A 17,841-nucleotide genomic window follows, 5' to 3' on the forward strand; every position below is an offset into this window, starting at 1 on the left:
CAGGCACACAAAGGCATTGTGACAAAGCCTTTGAACTTTTCTGTAGGTATAGCCTTTTTTTCACAACATTAGAGAGGAACTCTGACTTTTTATAATTTTAACACTGTGAACTCATATGGATAATTCACCCTCGTTGGCTTTGATCCATGTTGCCTCTCTTTGGTCTCTGGTTGCTCTTTTGCCTCCTTCTGTGTGTATGTATGCTTATATGTGGTGTGTGTGTGCAGCATCTTAAAACCAGAGTAAATAGTAGAACACGTAGCAACTGTCTTTATTGAACACCAGCATTTTAGAAGGTAGGGATTTAACATATATATAGTTGAAAGCCTACAAGAAAAGTAATTTAAATATTTATATATATCTTTACAAATGTTCATGAGCGAGTCAGAGAGCTTGTGTCGGCTAAACTTGCGATCTGGGGAGTGTACAAAGATAGACATGCACAGGGAAGAGTAACGACGGCAACCGCAAAGTCACCTTTTACAAAATGGCTGAGTTGGACCCTTCTCTCTCTCTCTCTCTCTCTCTTTCACTCTTGTCTTTATCTCTTCCACAAACTAAGACGCATTCACACACATTCACAGACACACCACAGTGTGTAGCCTACCCCAGGCAGTGGCGTCAGTCTCCAGAAACAGTCCCTTTTTCCTCTGTCGACCACATGGTAAACACACTGGTTGCTATGGCACTGATTGTACGACATGAAAATAGGTCTGCTTGGTGAGGTTCAAGTGTTCTCACAGGTACAGGGGGGGTTGGAAAACAGTGTTTTTGAGTTTGCATGTATAAGGGTTTGGGTCAGAGTAATTTCTTTTTCAATTTAATCTGATAAAACTGTTTGGAAGTTCAGTTATTGAAAGTTATTTCAATTCAGTCGACTGAGAAATGAAGCAAAATTAGGACTTTGGTTGATTATGACAGATTTTGTAATAATTTAATACAAAACAGATTAAATTAACCTTCTGAGGACAACATTTTTTTTTCAGTTTTTGTGTTGCTGCAGAAAATCCACATCTGAATTAGCTGAATTGAGCTCAAATTGCCCAAAACCTTTAACATGTGTGTTATTTTGTGTTGGCAGTTACCACCCCTGTCCTGGAAAACTGTGCTGTCAGCATGTCCGTATTTACTTCCTGTTTTTAGAATTAATAAATGAACAAATAAAAGTCTTGGATGAGTCACAGCCGTCTCCATAGTGAGGCTCCTCCTTGTCATGACGGACAGACAGACAGACAGACACACACACACACACACAAACACACACACCTAAACAGGATGTGTTACCTTCACACACACATCAGGATGTCTTGTCTGGGACAGTTCAGGTCAGTGTTACATTTCAAACATAAGATAAATAAATTACAATAAATATGAATTGTCCCAAAGAAGACGCAGTAATGCATGGGAATTAACAACTCCTTTCTGAGAGCACACACACACACACACACACACACACACACACATATATACACACACACACACACACACACACACACACACACACACACACACACTCCTAAATGCTCCAAGGCACGGGGACCGGCTGGGTGGGGGCTACTCAGTCTTTTCTGTTTTCCCGTCTTTGCTCTGGGGCTCGGCTGTTTTCCGGAGCTGCGTTTTTTCTGAGCTGTTGTTGATCTGTTGGTCGGTGGGTCCACTTGTTTTCCCACTCGAGTTTTTGTCCAGGTAGTTGAGCATCTCACTCAGGACCGTTTGGAAGGTGCTGAGAGCCGCGCAGACCGCCGGAGTGCCGAACCCGTGAGTGATCAGGCTGTCAGAAAGGAGACAGAAACAACTGTGAGAACAATCCTTTTCTTTCATTCAGGTGCAGAAAGAAGAATCAGGTGTAGCCTACAGTTAGGGGCTCATAAGGCATACAGGTTTACTGAAGACGTGCACATTCCTTTTGTCTCCTCAGTTTGTACACCTGCAGAGAAACTTTCCTCTCTCTGCAATGGAGCTTCTAATCCTCCTAAAAGAGTTTCTTTAGTCGGGTTAACTCTGTCAGAGCAGAGTTTAAATGCCCTGTGATGTTCTAAATGCTGTTTCTACAATAATTTATGGGAAAACACGGAATACTACAACTATAATAAGTTCAAGGCCTGAATGTTGTCAGGATTAAACATATTTCAGTAGCTGATTGACAGAAAACTGACAACTATTTTTGTAATCGATGTACTGTGTAAGTAATTTTTCAAGCAAAAATGCCAAAAATTCCCTCGTTTTACCTTCCCAGTTGTAAGGATTTGCTGTCTGTCTTTGTCCAATGTGATTAATTTGATCATGTTTTTAGGTTTAGGACTGTTGATAGGGGAAATGAAGACATCTGAAGACTTACCCTCGGGCTTTTAGAAATTGTGATGGGCATTTTTCACTATTTTCTGAAATTTTATAGACTAAATAAAAAAGAATCCATGAAACAATCATCAATGAAAATAATCCTTAGTTGCAGGTGGGTATTTATAGCGATCAACAGTCACAATCAACCATGTTTGTATTTGACTTTCTATAAACAAAATGTGTTTGCACACCCAGATCTACTGTACTGTATGCTCTTTTAATATAATTTCCATTTCTATATGTATTAGTTTACCCAAAAATCCAGTCATGGTACACATCAAAATCATGACGTTAATCAAAGCACCACAAGACTGCAGGATAACAATAGAGACTGTACGTGGTAAGATATAAGATAAATTAATTTTACAATATAATACTTGTTTGGATCTCTCCTCAGGGAGGTTCCTACAGAGATAAATGTCTGGTTACCTCTCAGCTCAGAGCTTTAAGCTGCTGTTCAATCTGCCATAACTGTGTTCATACAATCAAGCTCACATCTTATTTCTCTGCCCCACAGTACATCTCTCCCTTTGGAGGTTTGCTAAAACTTTGTATATTCTGCAAAGAATGACGCCATAGATGTGACATTTCTGCTAACAAGCCACTGTTCCCTCCTCCTCTGTCATTTGTGCCAAATAACAAACTGCACAGCTGCATCTTTCGAAAATGGCAAAGCGGTCAGAGCCAAAGCGGAGAGTAGCCGGGCTCTGCAAGAAAACGGTCTACACTCGTAGTTTTAAGTGTTTAGAGACTACTACAGATTGGAAACACTGTTTAAAAAAGTGTCCATTAATTCTGTATAAAGAAGCATGTGTGTGTTACCTGAAGTGTGTGAGGTGTCTCTGGATGTCCAGGTCCAGGATGGGGGTTGGTCTGGAGGAGCCCAGAGGAGAACGATCTTGGCTCAATAAGTCCTGGAACTCCTTACAGATTTGCCTGATAGACAGAAGGAGGGAGGGAGTGAGGGTTTACCATCTGTCTCCAACACAACCGTCACAATTTGTGTCTTTTTTCCCCCCCCCCCTTCTCTTGCACCCATCCTCCTCATTTTGGATCAACCCACACCTGAATTCCTCCCAGGAAAACAATTGATGGAAATAGTACATGCAGGAGCAAGACAAGTTCAATGTCAATCAAAAAACAAGAAAAACACTTTCACAACATGACACCAAACATTGTCAGAGTCAAAGGCGGTTTTCAACATTGGTCCGGACTGTCTTTAGATTTTATTCAGTGTTGAAATCATTGTTGGGATGGCAATCAACTTAGCTGGGAGAGAGAGCGGGAGCTGTTTCCCCCCTGCACATTCAGTACTCGATGTGCTCATAAGAATTTACAGTAAATGCAGCTCATACTGTAAAATAAACACAAGCCTGATAGCCCAAAATGTATTTGCAAGCACAATATCTTTAAATTCAAATGTAGTTTATGCTCTAAGCATGAAAAGAGTGTGTGATGGAGTTGGAGAGCATTTTCCCAAGTATGCATGTTTTAATTTTTATATAATGGTATATATATATATATATATATATATTGCTTGTTAAACTTCCTCTGTCTGTTTCTGAGAGTCAATTTCTTGTTGCTGAATGTGTTGGTCCAAGCACTTTTTATCAAAGAATTAGTTTTGAAATTATGCATTTTTCTTTCCCCTGTTGCAACTCTGGAACTGATTGTGATTTTCACCTACACCTATTGACCTTTCATCTGATGGGTCCATTGTGGCCAAGACATGAAAACACTAACATCAGGAAAATTTCCGAATAAAATACACTGTATCTTGCTGAGAAGCTACAAACACAATTTAAGCTCTATGTTTGTTGTTTGGTTTCAGTGTGACTGTGCTATTCTATTCATGAGTGTTAGTATTCTTACTTTGTAGCCAGAACCATTTTCTTGCGTGCGCTGGTTTCTTTAGGCTCACTGTGCTGCCTCGCCAAATGTTCTCCCACTGCCTTGCTGGGAAACTCTGTCTCGCAGGTGTAGCCAAAGTCCCTCGCCAGGTGGAGCGCCTCACCTGAACACAAAACCAGAAAAAAGACTGATGAAACAAGCACTAAACTAATTAAATATGAAAACTGGACTATGAAATGAATATATCTGAAGGTATAACTAAAGCATTCAGGAAGAGTTTTTGGACAAAAGCCTCTTACCTTCCACCAGGGAGGTGAGCAGTGTGACGTTGGCAGCTTTCCTCCGTCCTGCCGGCAGGTTGAGGCCTAGACGGTCTAATTTCTCACGAAGACACCGGCCTCCGTTCTTAGACTTTGCTCTGTGGAAAAGTAAAATGACTTTTTTTTTTACATCACACCTTTCACATCATAAGCATCACATGTCCTCATCATTATTGATCACTTGATCATTTTTCATAGGAATTGAACCAAAATACGAATAAAATAATCTCTGGCCTTCTTATTCTACAAAAAAAGTGTGTTTAATTAAGGATGGAAGAATATAGATTCGCTTTGATTTGACAAAATAATTAAATCAAAGAGTATAAAATTAAAACATGTCAACTCATTATATATAAAATAAGCTTTCTTTATAAATGGATGTGGTCCCCTTGAGTTTCTTCTGTCATTATTTGAGCATTTGTCTCTTTCTATAAGTTCTATTTTGGAAAACAGAGGAACGATGCTCCCTGTCATTTCTTTATCTTTTATGTGAAATTTTAAAAGCATATGTGCTTACTTTCTATCAGGTAAAACTTTAAAGATCATTTGGTTTAATTTTACTGAGGGTTTTCTATCATCCTGTAACAAACCAGAGGTCCCAGCAGTTTCACTTGAGATAAACTTCTGTACATTGAAGTTGATTCAAATGATACAAACCAGCAACACACACGTGAAAACACAGCTCAGATTCTCATGTCTTACAACCATTTCTGTGTTGTGTCTGTGATTTTATTCCACTCCAGATCAGGATGAACACCTCTATTTTTTTTTTACTTTGTTGATGCCTCATCTTGTAGGACGAGCCATATTCTCTCTGCTCTCTCTCTCTCTCCTCTTCCCCCCTTCCCTTTCTCTCTGCCTCATCAATAATACAGTGCTGGCAACTCTTGCTTTCCTCTGGTTCCTCTGATCCTGGCATGCTTTGGCCTGGTCTCGCCTCCCTCTGGCTCCCTGGGCATGGCGGCGCGTGCAGCCCCGGCCCCTCGTTCGCCTACAATACTCTTTGTGACTATTGTATATCCTCTCTTTCTTCTGAGGACTACACACTCAGGCAGCGCTCACCAGTGTTCACCCGCCAATGTTTTTTCTTGATCACACTCGCCTCTTTACTTCAATATCATTTTTTACAGGATATACTGTGGGTGGACAAAATAACTGAAACACTTTGATAATACAGAAGAACAGCCCTGTAGTCAATCCACAGCTCTCAGTCGTACAATGATGCATTTGTCATGACTTTGTCCACAAGTTGCTGGTTATTGTACACTACCAGGTGCTTACATCCTTTCACTATTACACTTACACACTTGTATTCTTATATAACCCTGCTGCTGCAAAATGGACTTGTTCATAAAGTTTTGTGTCTCTCATTCTCCAGAGAAGATGTTGAGAATCCCACATAAACAGTTCAGTTTAGTTCTCTGCAGTAACAAGATGAAATGGTTCTACGTGAAGCCATAATTCTCTAAATATATCATGTCATGATCTTCCATGATTTGTCTTCAACAAATCAGTATCCTTTCTTCAATCACTGTATGCATCCAATAAAGAGACTGTGATGAACCCTTGTGTTTCTGCCCTGTGTGTGTTTGTACTGACCTGCGCAGTATGCCACCCAGTAGGGAGGCGTTGAGGCACTCTGGTGGGGACAGTCTTCTTTTCACCTCAGCAATGGTGACTTTGTACTTGGAGGTGGAGCTGAGCAGCGACAGTCGGCCCGGTACCGAGCAGAACAAATCTGTAGGATTCACCACGCATGTCCCTCCTACACACAAACACAACACACAGCTTGTTACAACGAGGTTCAGCGTGGATGAACAGCACAGTTGTGTGCTCAGTTGAGACACTTGTTTAGGTTGTAAGTCCAACCGACCTTTTGTACGACAGCTTCAGTAGCCAAAAATTGGCTTTTTATAGTCATTCAACTAGCAAAAAAAGTTATTATTCATAAGACTTTATATTTTTATATTAACTACCGTTCTTTTGTCACACACAGTACACATTTCTGCCCACACTGTCTCTAAACCAAACACAAATTAAAGACGCAGCCTATTCTGATCTTGAGCTAAGACAAACAACTCTGATTTCAGCTTTTTTAGATTATCCAAATGGTTTTGAACTGGTTTATTTATCGTAATAGTGTTTAATAGAACAGTGAATAACCAGTTTCTTGTCACTTCAGTTAGCTTTGGAGGAGGCTGACGTGGAGCTCTGCTAGATAATTGGCTGTGTGTTATTTGAACATACAAACTCCATCTGTGTTTCAACTCACATAGGAGTGAATACATGATGGGTAAATTATTTCTCTAACAATTCTGCGTTTAACAACATTTTTAACAGAATAATTCTTCTATGTTTAGGTGCCACATGTAGCACCAGTTCTACATCTGTGTACTGCAGGTTTCCAGTGATTGTTTGACATGAGTAGGCTTCTATAGGAATTTTGACCCAACGTTTGGGCACATTTTACTGTGAATCGATACTTGTTTGCAACAAAGTTTCTGTTATTTTAGGAGAGCCCTTATGTAGACACAGTCTTGAATATTTTAAATTGTGCAGGCTGGTTTATCGTTGGGTTTTTATAAATATTCAGTTGCATTATACCAAAAACATCTCTGTAATACTGATTTAAAAGTATATTAAAATAAAAAACAATAAGTTAGGTATTCTGGATGTTCGGTTCCACTGTGTTTGCACTGAACCATGCACGCACCATTACACCAAACTCCTGCCAGACAAAAAGCAAATGAACCCTGTGTCAAAATAAAGTACGAATCAAAAAGTGCTGAAAAGCATCATGGGGCCTTGACTTTGAGGGATATATTTGCAATGAATGCTGGAAGTAATGAGAAGATTCTGTATTGTTCTATTACAAGAGCTGCAAGAGCCTCTTTCTTTACTTTTAAGGTGCTTCCAGGTCTGTACTGAACGTATCCAATAAAAACTCTTTTAGGATTTGAAATACCTAGATTCAAAGTACTGGATTAACATCGTTCATAAAACAGTTTGATACGTGTTCTTGTGTAGACGCTCAAACACACACATTTGGTTGGTTCTTATTGTCTAATATTTTGGAACTTTGTTTAAAGTCGGTTAAATGTGTACAAACCTTTTCACATATATGTGACATTATACAAATTATATGTGTGATCAGAGCAAACAGGAGGTCTGTTGGCTCTCCTCTAGGTGTAGTAATAATAGCCAGTGTGCAGTAGTGTCTACTGTCCACACTGAATGGAGGTTTTCTTCTCTGTACAGGAAAGAAAATGCTCTTTCCACTTGTGTTATTACATTGAAATTTATCAAACTTGATATTTTTATATTCCAGTTTTCATCTTTGTCGCCATCCTATAAAAAACATGCATGTTCAAAATCTCACCTTTTCATAATCTAATAAAAACAGTTCTGTTTTCCCCTTTAATGGATTTTTAAATGGCTTATTTAACCCATCAAAGAGCAATTTGTTTTTCTGAAATACTAGTTTTTCACTGGTCTTGCTGGTTTATTCGCCTTTATCATCCTTCTATACTCTTCCCACGGTATTACTGTAAACACAATAGATGTTTAAATATAATTTTGATCAAGAAAAGATTGTGATAATAAATGCACACACTGTTAACAGAAATATATAGGATCAAGTATCTTCAATCAGTGATAAGATCAATGTGTTTCACTCAGCGCTTCATCAGACTCCTTTTTTCTAGTTAAATATTACATTTAGTTTTTTTCTTTTTTCAACTATGTACATATATTTATATTTCTGTTTCAGCTCAATATTTGTCTGTATGTAAGAAAAGTCTGCTGTATTCCCAGGAGGGGAAAACAAAACCTTCCTTTAATCACCTTCCACCAACCACCATGTTGGTTTCATTGTGGACTTGAGGCTCCTGAATGTGTGAATAAATGATTGGGGTTGTGATAGTGAAGGCTCTTTCACATTATTAATTGCATCTGAATCAGTGTTGCTGGGGTCCTCCTGGAATATATCGACTGCTCTGAGTAGGCCTATTATTATTAAACTTTCACTTGAACTAACGTCCCAAGCAGCTGAAACGCAAGGTTTCTGTCTGATGTACTGTAGGCTATATTCTATTATTCATCTGCCTCATTATCAAATCTAACAGCAGGGTGTGTCGCTTTGTTATTAGGCCGTGGTGGATATGATGGAATGAAGAAAAGGATGCAATTTAGGCCGAATAGAACAACGCTGCAGGCGAAGATTTGCTGCACACGCCAATCTTTTCGGGGGGCAATGTGGACAATTTGGCCACCAGCTAAGCCTCATATATGACCAACTGTAACCTATATTTTAGCTCTAAGAATCTATTATTCACAATCAGCAGAAAACTGCTAGTTCCATATCAGTTTATTTTTGCCGCAGGAAGGAAGTTAGACCTGCAGGTTCAGCACCATGGACAGCAGCGGCTCGTGCCCACAACGCACAACTGTGCCTGTTGTAGTCCAGCGGGCAGCGCTTTGTACCAGACTGTATGGGACTTGTATTTCACTCAGGCTGTCAAAAACGGACTATTGCAGATCGAGGGAATTGACTGATACTATTGGTTAATCTTGGGCCTCCTGTATGTGTGTGTGTGTGTGTGTGTGTGTGTGTGTGTGTGTGTGTGTGTGTGTGTGTCTGTGTGTGTATGTGCGCGTGTGTGGCGTGCGCGTGTGAAGTCCGGCTCGTCTGTGTCTGTATGTGACACAAACCGGGCTAGACCTGTCTGTCAGACTCACGCGCTCTGACAGGGGCGCGCGTCTCTGAAAGCCGCGGGTTCACATCATATTAATTCCCCTAAAAATGTTTTGATTCAAAGTAGTTTGTATTTTATGTTGCCAAGGGCAATCGAAAAGAGCTATTGCCGGTAGTGCAGTCAGTGGAGCGCGCGGGCCCAGAGGCGATAACGGTATTTAAGCAACGGAGAGTAGCCTCGGGCTGCGGCGCGAGCGGCGGGCGGGATCACACGCGGAATCAAGCGCCTTTTACGAGTTTGCCACGAAAATTAAAGAAAAAGAGACACGGGCCAAATGTCATTCTCCTCATATTTTAACAACAATGTTTATAGCTCTAAAAAGCCCGCCAATGTCTTGACAGAAAAAAAAAAAAAAAGAGGGGCGCGTGCACGGGCTGTAGTGGCGGGGGCGCGCGCCTGACAGATCAGCTTGATCTGTGAGACTGCCGTTAGAGCTGAACTGGAAAAGGGGATAGCGGGGTGATTAAAAACACAGACGACTCCTCCTAAGTAGGATCCGCGTTTCTTGAGTGATTTTCTTTTGAAAAAGGTTATGTGAATATTCATGCCGCCAAAGCCGCAGTCAGAAAGAACAACATTAATATGATCTCGACTGAATCCGGGGCCCCGCTCGGTATTAGCATATCAAAGCGTCCGCCCGAGGCGAGAGAAGCTATCGATACGGGAGCGGGAGGTAAAGCAAAGATTATTGGTTGTGATGGTTGCAGCGGCTGAGCTCAGGGCCAAATACGGCGCACCATTAACCGAAAGTGATAGCGAAGGGATTCCCGCGTCAATCCGAGAGAAAAGCCCCAACACCTAGGCAGGCCTGATGAAAAATTAAACCCGAGACACAGCCTTCCTCTCTGTATGGAAACTAGGCCTACTCATAGCCTAGTCCCGACTAAAATCAAAAACCCGGAGCAGGCTTTGATGGACTAAAAAAGCAGATCCGCAGCGTGTTTAAAACCCAGACTCATTTGGAAATGATCAGGTCTGGTCTTTAAGAGTTGACGCAGGCCGAGTCCACATCCTCGCCCCCCCCTTTGAAGAGTCGACCTGGGCCGCCTACACGACCCAGCCTTTAAAAGATTAATTCTGCTGGCTCTCAGTAAACATACAGGCACATACAGGAAACAGCAATTACTGCACTCCAAATACATAATGACCACTGTGGTTATGGTTTACACCACAGCCCGGCAAACAGTCTAAATAAAAGAAAGTAAGAAGAAGCAATCAAATGTGTGGTAATACTGAAATGACATCCCTTTAGCTTCAAGTAATTTATATTCTAATAGACCTAGCCTATATGATGGTATTTTCTATTTCCTCTTAGCATAATCGAACTTAATTTATTTTTATTTACAATAGACCTATAGAGCCTAATTTTAATTAATTTGTCAATTTAAGCTTTACACCCTTTTAAACTGTCGACTATACTCCGGTTATGACATTATTAATTACTTTAGAGGTTTTTAAATATAGGCTACTAAAAATAACAGCATAAATAATTCTATTTAATAATATCCGTGTTTTCCTATTTGTTTTATATTACAGAGGAGGATGAGATCATCAACAGCAATGTTTGGGGGATTATGATGAATTTATGATCTTAAAATAAACATGACATTAAAATAACGTGTTTATTTCATGAAAACAAAGGCGAGCCGTCAGTCTGCGCTGTTAAAACGTAGCCTACAGGTTTGACTTCAAAAAAAAGGGAGGAAGAGTTTAACTGCTGTGTGACAGGCTGTAATATGACAGTATAACATGTGTTAACTCTGGGTTTACACTATTAAATCAGCCATTTGTTCATGGCTGTGTTGACATTTTAATTTACTCTAAAAACAGACACAAAGTTTAGGGGTGACTAGGTTTTAAAATAAAAAAGAGAAAGAGGTAGGTGTTGAGTGACAGTCCATTTCATACAGGAGATGGGGAGCACCGTCTCTGCGCGTGTACAGTGTGTTAACGTTTAAATAGGCGAGAAAACGGGGGCCGTTCCCGCTGTAACATGTTGACAGCAGACAAGAGACAGGAGTGTTCCGCCTGTTTTGTCTGCCTACTCGCTTGTCTTGTCTCGTCGTGTCGAGCCGTGAGTGTTCACGGCCTCCGGTACAACAACAGAGAATAAACGGGGCCTTACCTCTCCGGATGACGCCCCCTTGGCCGTTCAGCACGAGCCCACACTGCGCTTCCACGGAGCCCTGCGGAGACACGCACTCATTAGTAACGAGCAGGGGAGGTGAAATCACTTCACCTAGATTTTTTACCCACTGCTGGAGCACACTCTTTGCTGTCAGGCTGCAGAAACAAGCTGAAATGAACTGCGTTTCTTTAGGTTTTTTCCCCTCTTTTTCTTGTTTACCTGTGGACATCCAGGTGTTTATTCACCATCACACACAGACAAACGACACATCCTTATTGTCCTTGTAAGAGCCCGTCTCTATAGATTATTAACAATAAGACCATGGAATGAATGCAGTGTCAGATTAAAGGAAAAACGAATGAATTTAATGATAACAGCAGCCCTGTTGCTGATCTAGATCGCACCATACACCAGTTCTTTACACCTGTATCAGTGATTAGCTTGTGACATGAGATATATTCAGTTGGAATGATTTGTCTCTCTCAGGTTATTTAATTGTTTCGAAGCTTTAAGAGATTGAAGTCAGTATTTCACAAGAAAACACTATAAAAAGTCTAAAATAAATAACATTTTCTTGATTATATCCTGCACAATTTATCATATTATGACCCCTCAGATGTGTCTGTCCCGACCCACAGGTTGGGAACCACTGCAGTATAAGACCCTTTTAGGTTTCTTTTTTTTTTTTTTTACAACACCGGTAAAGTTTTCCACCTTATAGCTTCTCACAAACTGGCCCTGTTGCACCCCCCTTTGAGCCATTTTCTAGTGGTGGAAGCCTTTTTGTTAGAAAGTGTACGTCACTTAGGAGGCTTTGAGTAAAAATTGAGGGCAGGGTAAAAAAAAATAAAATAAAGGATGCAGCTCACGGCTCACCCAGAAACGAGCTTAATTTGAAAGGCTCCAGGCTATAAGAGAGGACAGTACAACTCCTCCAGACTGGGAAATGAGCACAAGTGTCCAGAGTTTGTTGCAGCCACCAACCTGTTGGGGATCACTCTGTAGCATACAGCAGTGTGTATACAGGCCTGTATGTATGGGAAACCTGTTACCGCCGCCATTTTGGTCCAGATCACACTCGCGTGCTATCAACAATGTCATCAAGAAAGGAGAACACGCGCTTTTTTATTCAGAAAACACTTAATCCCCCCGTGCGAGCCTCCAGGCCAGGCCCACGCAGGGAAAAAAAAACTCTGATTAAAATAAACCTGGAAAAAAAAAAGGAGCTTGTTGTAGTTCTTTCTTAACCAGCTCCTGCTCTGTTTCTTTTCTTCTATTCCGAAGCTAAAGTGATTATAAAATCAATATACAAAACGCAGAGGTCTTGCATGAATTAGCTTAGTGACGGGAGAAAGGTGTGGCAGCTGCTTTTGTTCAGCATGAAAATCTCTTTAACGCGCTCAAAGATGCGACCGGGCTGCACGAGACCATAGGCGCATCTGTTCCGTTCATACATCCGCCTCGTGCAAAGCTCAGGTTCACGAGCCCGTTTCTTTCTTTTCCTCAATAAAGGGTCAAACCTGTGCTCCTTTTATGTGCCAGCAGCTTTAGATAAATATAGCATTTGCTCATAACAATGATCAACTATGAGTCTATAGGTTTGGAAAATGAAATAAAATAAAATTAATGTCTGACTAATGTAATTTAGCAACAAATGTTATGTAGAAGAAATTGCATGTTATTGGCACAAATTAAATTTTACACTGAAATGTTTAAAATAGAAAATAAAAATATAAAAATAATGCAGGTCTCGCTGCAATATTTAGGGAGAATTCCTATAATTTGTAATTTAATATACATCATCATCCTCAGGCTATTCTGCCACACCCTTTAAATAAAGTAAAATAAATACATTAAAAGAATGAATTTAACTTGTTATACTAATAAAACATAGGCTAATACATAAATAAATATACGATTATTCTTCAGATGTTTTTTCATCGGTATTAAAATATTATTATTATTATTATTATTATTATTATTGAGTGTAAACATTAGGACACTTTCAGTCTATATAGCGTAATGACATGTTAAAAAAAAAAAAAGCTGAACTTGAGTGGACTTGGTTAACGTGACTGAAATTATGTGTCGCTGTCTTAAATTGTGTTTAACTAGAGACGTGATTTAACCAGCTCAGATGTCGCTGCATAAGTAACAAAGTTGATTGACGTTAAGTCGGTAATTGGATAAACTACGGTGCTTTATGGCGCTCGAGCTGGGCATTGTGCCCTGAACCCCGATCCGTTAATCCGCCCTTTACCGGAGAATAGAGCAACCAGCGGCTTTTCTTTGCCTCAGCAGACAGCCGGACACACACACACACACACACACACACACACACACACACACACACACACACAGAACCGTGCGAATCCGTTTTCATCTCGACCATTTCTTTACATCGAAAAGAATTATGTAAAATATGGGTCACGTGTGTTTCTGGGAAAATAAAGGGCGGATTTCACAATAGGGTTGTATAGACTGCCAGTCAATTAACCTTTAGAAAACAGGCCTGCCTTTCAGGGGCACGGCGCCGTGTGCACTTGACATTTACTCAGCCTGGTGTACAGTCACGTTTGGTTTGGCAACAAAATGATCTCAAGATGATCTCCAGTATTATTCACTCCAAAGCAGGACAGAGTCAGTGGCTGCGGATAACCTACAGGCCACATGTAACACAGCCTCGTCAGTGTCACAGACAACAGGCAGACAGACATCTGGCGCTGTCTTTCTGTTCAATATTTTTTGGAATTGCTGTGTACAATAGAGGGAGGGAAGGGGGAGGGAGAGAGGGGGGTCCACGGGCCAGTGGAGCAGGGATACTGGGTCTTGTGGCAGCTTTTTAGGGTTTGTAATCTTATCATTTCTTATGTTGCAGTGCTAATAAACCACAGATGAGAAGCCGTGGCAAAGGTGGGAGGGGCACAGTTGGATCTCGGGCCTTGAGGTGATGGGAGACTGTGAGTTAGCGGGGGGAGAGAGAGGTGATGGAGGCCGCCGGTACCTGTAGGTCGTCTGAAGCGGGCGTAGGGAGACCCAGGCCGGCGCCGGGCAGCAGCCTCTGGTCCGGGTGGTGCATACCGACGCCGTAGGCCTGGGAGCCGTGTGACGTCATCAGCGACAGGTCATGGCGCCGGTAAGCGTCGAGGCAGCCGAGCTCGCGCCGCTGCTGCTCGTCCAGGCAGGAGGACTTGAGGGCCGAGCGCGCGTTGTGCAGGTTGATGAAGTCGGCGGGCTCTCCGTGGTGGATCTGCTGGTAGTACTGGCCCGAGTGCAGCGAGTTCAGCCCGTAGGCCTCCGGGGCCACGGCCGGGTGGGAGTGCTGGAACTCGTAGTGGAAGGACTGGTGGTGGAGGGGCGTGTACTGGTGGTTGGCCGAGAAATACGGCGAGGCGAACTCCGTCCCCGCCGGCGCCGGGTAGGTGAGCGGGGAGGAGGAGGAGTAGGCGACCGAGGAGTTGGCCACGGACTCCAGGCAACCGAGCTGCATGAGCCTGTAGCTGTTTGATCCGTCGTGACGTATCTACAAGATAATAAAGAGACGGGGAAATATATGAGCCGTGTCATTTAGCATCAGCCGGTGTCTCCTCTCTCTGCCTCCCAAACACACTCAAAAACACAACTCACACACTCAAAGCGGTTTTTTTTTTCTCTTCCCACTTTAAACCACCTGAAGGAGATGTCACTTCCACACGCCCGGGAGGGGAACGAACGCACGGCAACAGGAGCCATCGGTATTTTTTTCCCCTCCCTTTGGCATGCCTGTCACTCTCCTTGCAGCTTTTTTAAAAGGCGTGCTGTTATATATTATTATTATTACCGGGCTGCCGGCAAATTTACTGTCCCAGCTCCCTCGCTCATTCTGGATGGGAGGTAAGCAGAGTGAGACACAGCGGAGTGTTCCGCCCTAAAATGTTCTAATCACACTGTTACCGGCTCACACTCGAGCCTCATTTGCTTCCACACACTAATAAAAAGCTCCGTTTTTACCGGCAGCTGCAGTGAGATGCACGACTCATATCTCCCTCCATGCATGTTAGTTTTTTTTTTTTAATATATATATCCATGCGATACAGTAGGATATATTCCAGTTAGAGAATTCTTGAGAGCAGCCGCAGTCTCGAAATGCCTCCATAACTCAGTTTAAACAAAGCAATATTTATTCTCCTGCCACAGCGGCTATAATTTCATGAATTAAAGGACGTTAGGTAAATAAATTAGCTTACCTCTGCGTCGTGGACAAGTCCGGGGAAGGTCGCTGACATTGTGCTTTCTCCAAAGTAACCCGTTTTTTTTTTTTCTCCGCTCTCTGGCCCCGAACGAATAATAATAAAAATGCGTTAAAATCCTCCAAAAAAAGCGAGAGAAATGGAAAAGTCCCCCCTCGCGCGCTCTCGGTAACGGCAGAAAGCTGGCGGAACGCGAGCGTCTCCCCTCTGCACGGACGGGGCTGGCTCACGGATTTTGTACTTGCAGGGTATTTCTCGGCTGATGTCGTAGGTCCCTTGGTAATATAGAAGTTTTGAAAATTAAGCATCAGCACTGAGGAATGGGAGGACAATAGACGGAGCGGAGCATCCCAGGAGACAAGGAATAAATATTGTATCTTCGCCTTAATAAGGAACCAAGTGCTTCTTTCAACATTTTCTACGCTTTTTTGTGGACATTTTCCTTTTTTGACCCGTTTGTATTTTCACAAGGTCTTCTGCTTCTGTTTCGTCGTGGTATTATTTTATTTTATTTTAAATACACACGTCGGCTAAAGTCGTTTCACAAAAATGTGCGGATTTTCAACAGAAATGTAAGTTTTGCTTTGAAATATTATAAAGCTAATTTCGACAATTATCAACGGAATAAAAATTGATTTTCGTTGGTTTCTAGGACGAGCCTGGAATTCATTTACTCAGCCTCGATGAGGTATATTATTTGGAAACGGGGTGTTTTCGATGTTTTCTGCATGCCTCAGATGTCTTTTCATTATTACTGTTTTTAGGCATTTTTTTAATACTGTGGTGTTTAAATACGGATATTATAATGAAACAACATGTGCACTCATTTTTCAGTAGAGATTCATTCGATCCAATCACAATGGAATCGATATATTATTATCCTTTAGAGGGTTTATGAATTAAAATAGCTTGATTAAAAAATAAATCAGTAATTGTAATTATTATGGCTTTTTATTGTACAATTTATATGTGCAAATGTGTTAAATATAACCGAAAATGCTGCTCATGTATTTCTTTCTTTCTTTTTTTACTCATTCATGGAAAACAGCTTTTGATGAACATTTTTTTTCTCTTTATGGTGGAGAGGGGGAGGAGGGAGGGAGGGGGGTTGCTATGAGTGTTGCCTTTGTGAACAACCGACAGAAGCACGAGACCTTTTCTCTTTTCAAATCCGCATTGTGTGTGTATGTGTGACCAGAGGCGCGTGCATGGTTGAATCGAAGAATGGTTGATGGCGAGTGCTGCCTTTATTATTATTATTATTATTATTATTATTATTATTATTATTATTATTATTATTATTATTATTATATTATAATAATAATAATGTGTGCTCTATTCTTATCATCAGGCCTATTATTATTATTATTATTATTATTATTATTATTATTATTATTATTATTATTATAATAATAATAATGTGTGCTCTATTCTTATCATCAGGCCTATTATTATCATTATCATTATCATTATCATTATCATTATCATTATCATTATTATTATTATTATTCAATTCTAATCTGGACTGGCAGATCAGAAGTGGGTCTATTTTTTCGGTCAGTCGGTCAGCCTCATGACCTCTTCCTCTCTCTCTCTCTTTCTCTCTCTCTCTCTTTCCCTCTCCTTCTCCCTCTCTCTCTCTCTCTCTCTCTCTCTCTCTCTGCTTTTCTCCTCGTGCTGTAACTCACCTGAGCAAGCGCCCTCGGGGTGGTCTTGCCCAGCTGAACGGAGCCGTTGTGGTGTTGTAGAGGAAGATGATAGAGGAGGGGTTTGTTTGTTTCTATTTATTTGAAAGCATAGGCTTAAAATAATGATATAACCTAATATTAAATAATATAACCAGGTAAATGTAATCGGATAAATTATTTTGCTGACGTTTTATAGGATAATAAACAAAGCATCTCAATAGTAACAGGTGTACAGAGCCACACAGTGAGCATCTAGCCTATTATATTAGAATGAACAGTCTATTGCTGCCTTGCCCTTAGGCCACCCGGGAAGCAACAGGAATACAAAACGTAAAAAGCAGAAGCCCAAAGCTTGTGGTCACAGCCTGAAGAGGAGCAAAGGGAAATAAAGGAGAGGGGAGGAGAGGAAACTGAAGGAGGAGAGGAGAGTCTGTCAGATTTCCTGCCATTCAAAACAAACCACACAGAAAGAGAGAGAGAGAGAGAGAGAGAGAGAGAGAGAGAGAGAGAGAGAGATGGCTCCAACCCAGA

At 41.3% G+C, this 17,841-nt stretch overlaps 1 protein-coding gene across 1 annotated transcript; it reads right to left on the reverse strand.

Annotated features, from left to right (window-relative positions):
* Positions 1-247: 247 nt before the first annotated feature.
* On the reverse strand, positions 248-15,860 carry tfap2d (transcription factor AP-2 delta (activating enhancer binding protein 2 delta)). Its single transcript, XM_051410070.1, has 8 exons — positions 15,620-15,860; positions 14,398-14,916; positions 11,391-11,451; positions 6,111-6,276; positions 4,491-4,609; positions 4,213-4,354; positions 3,163-3,276; positions 248-1,771 (listed from the first exon to the last, which is right to left on the reverse strand). Exons 1-8 carry the CDS (start codon positions 15,656-15,658, stop codon positions 1,555-1,557), a joined length of 1,377 nt encoding a protein of 458 aa, XP_051266030.1. The 5' UTR covers positions 15,659-15,860; the 3' UTR covers positions 248-1,554.
* Between the last annotated feature and the right edge of the window lie 1,981 nt (positions 15,861-17,841).

Source organism: Dicentrarchus labrax, unplaced genomic scaffold (assembly GCF_905237075.1).
Source record: "Dicentrarchus labrax unplaced genomic scaffold, dlabrax2021, whole genome shotgun sequence".
In the NCBI taxonomy this organism is placed as follows: Eukaryota; Metazoa; Chordata; class Actinopteri; family Moronidae; genus Dicentrarchus; species Dicentrarchus labrax.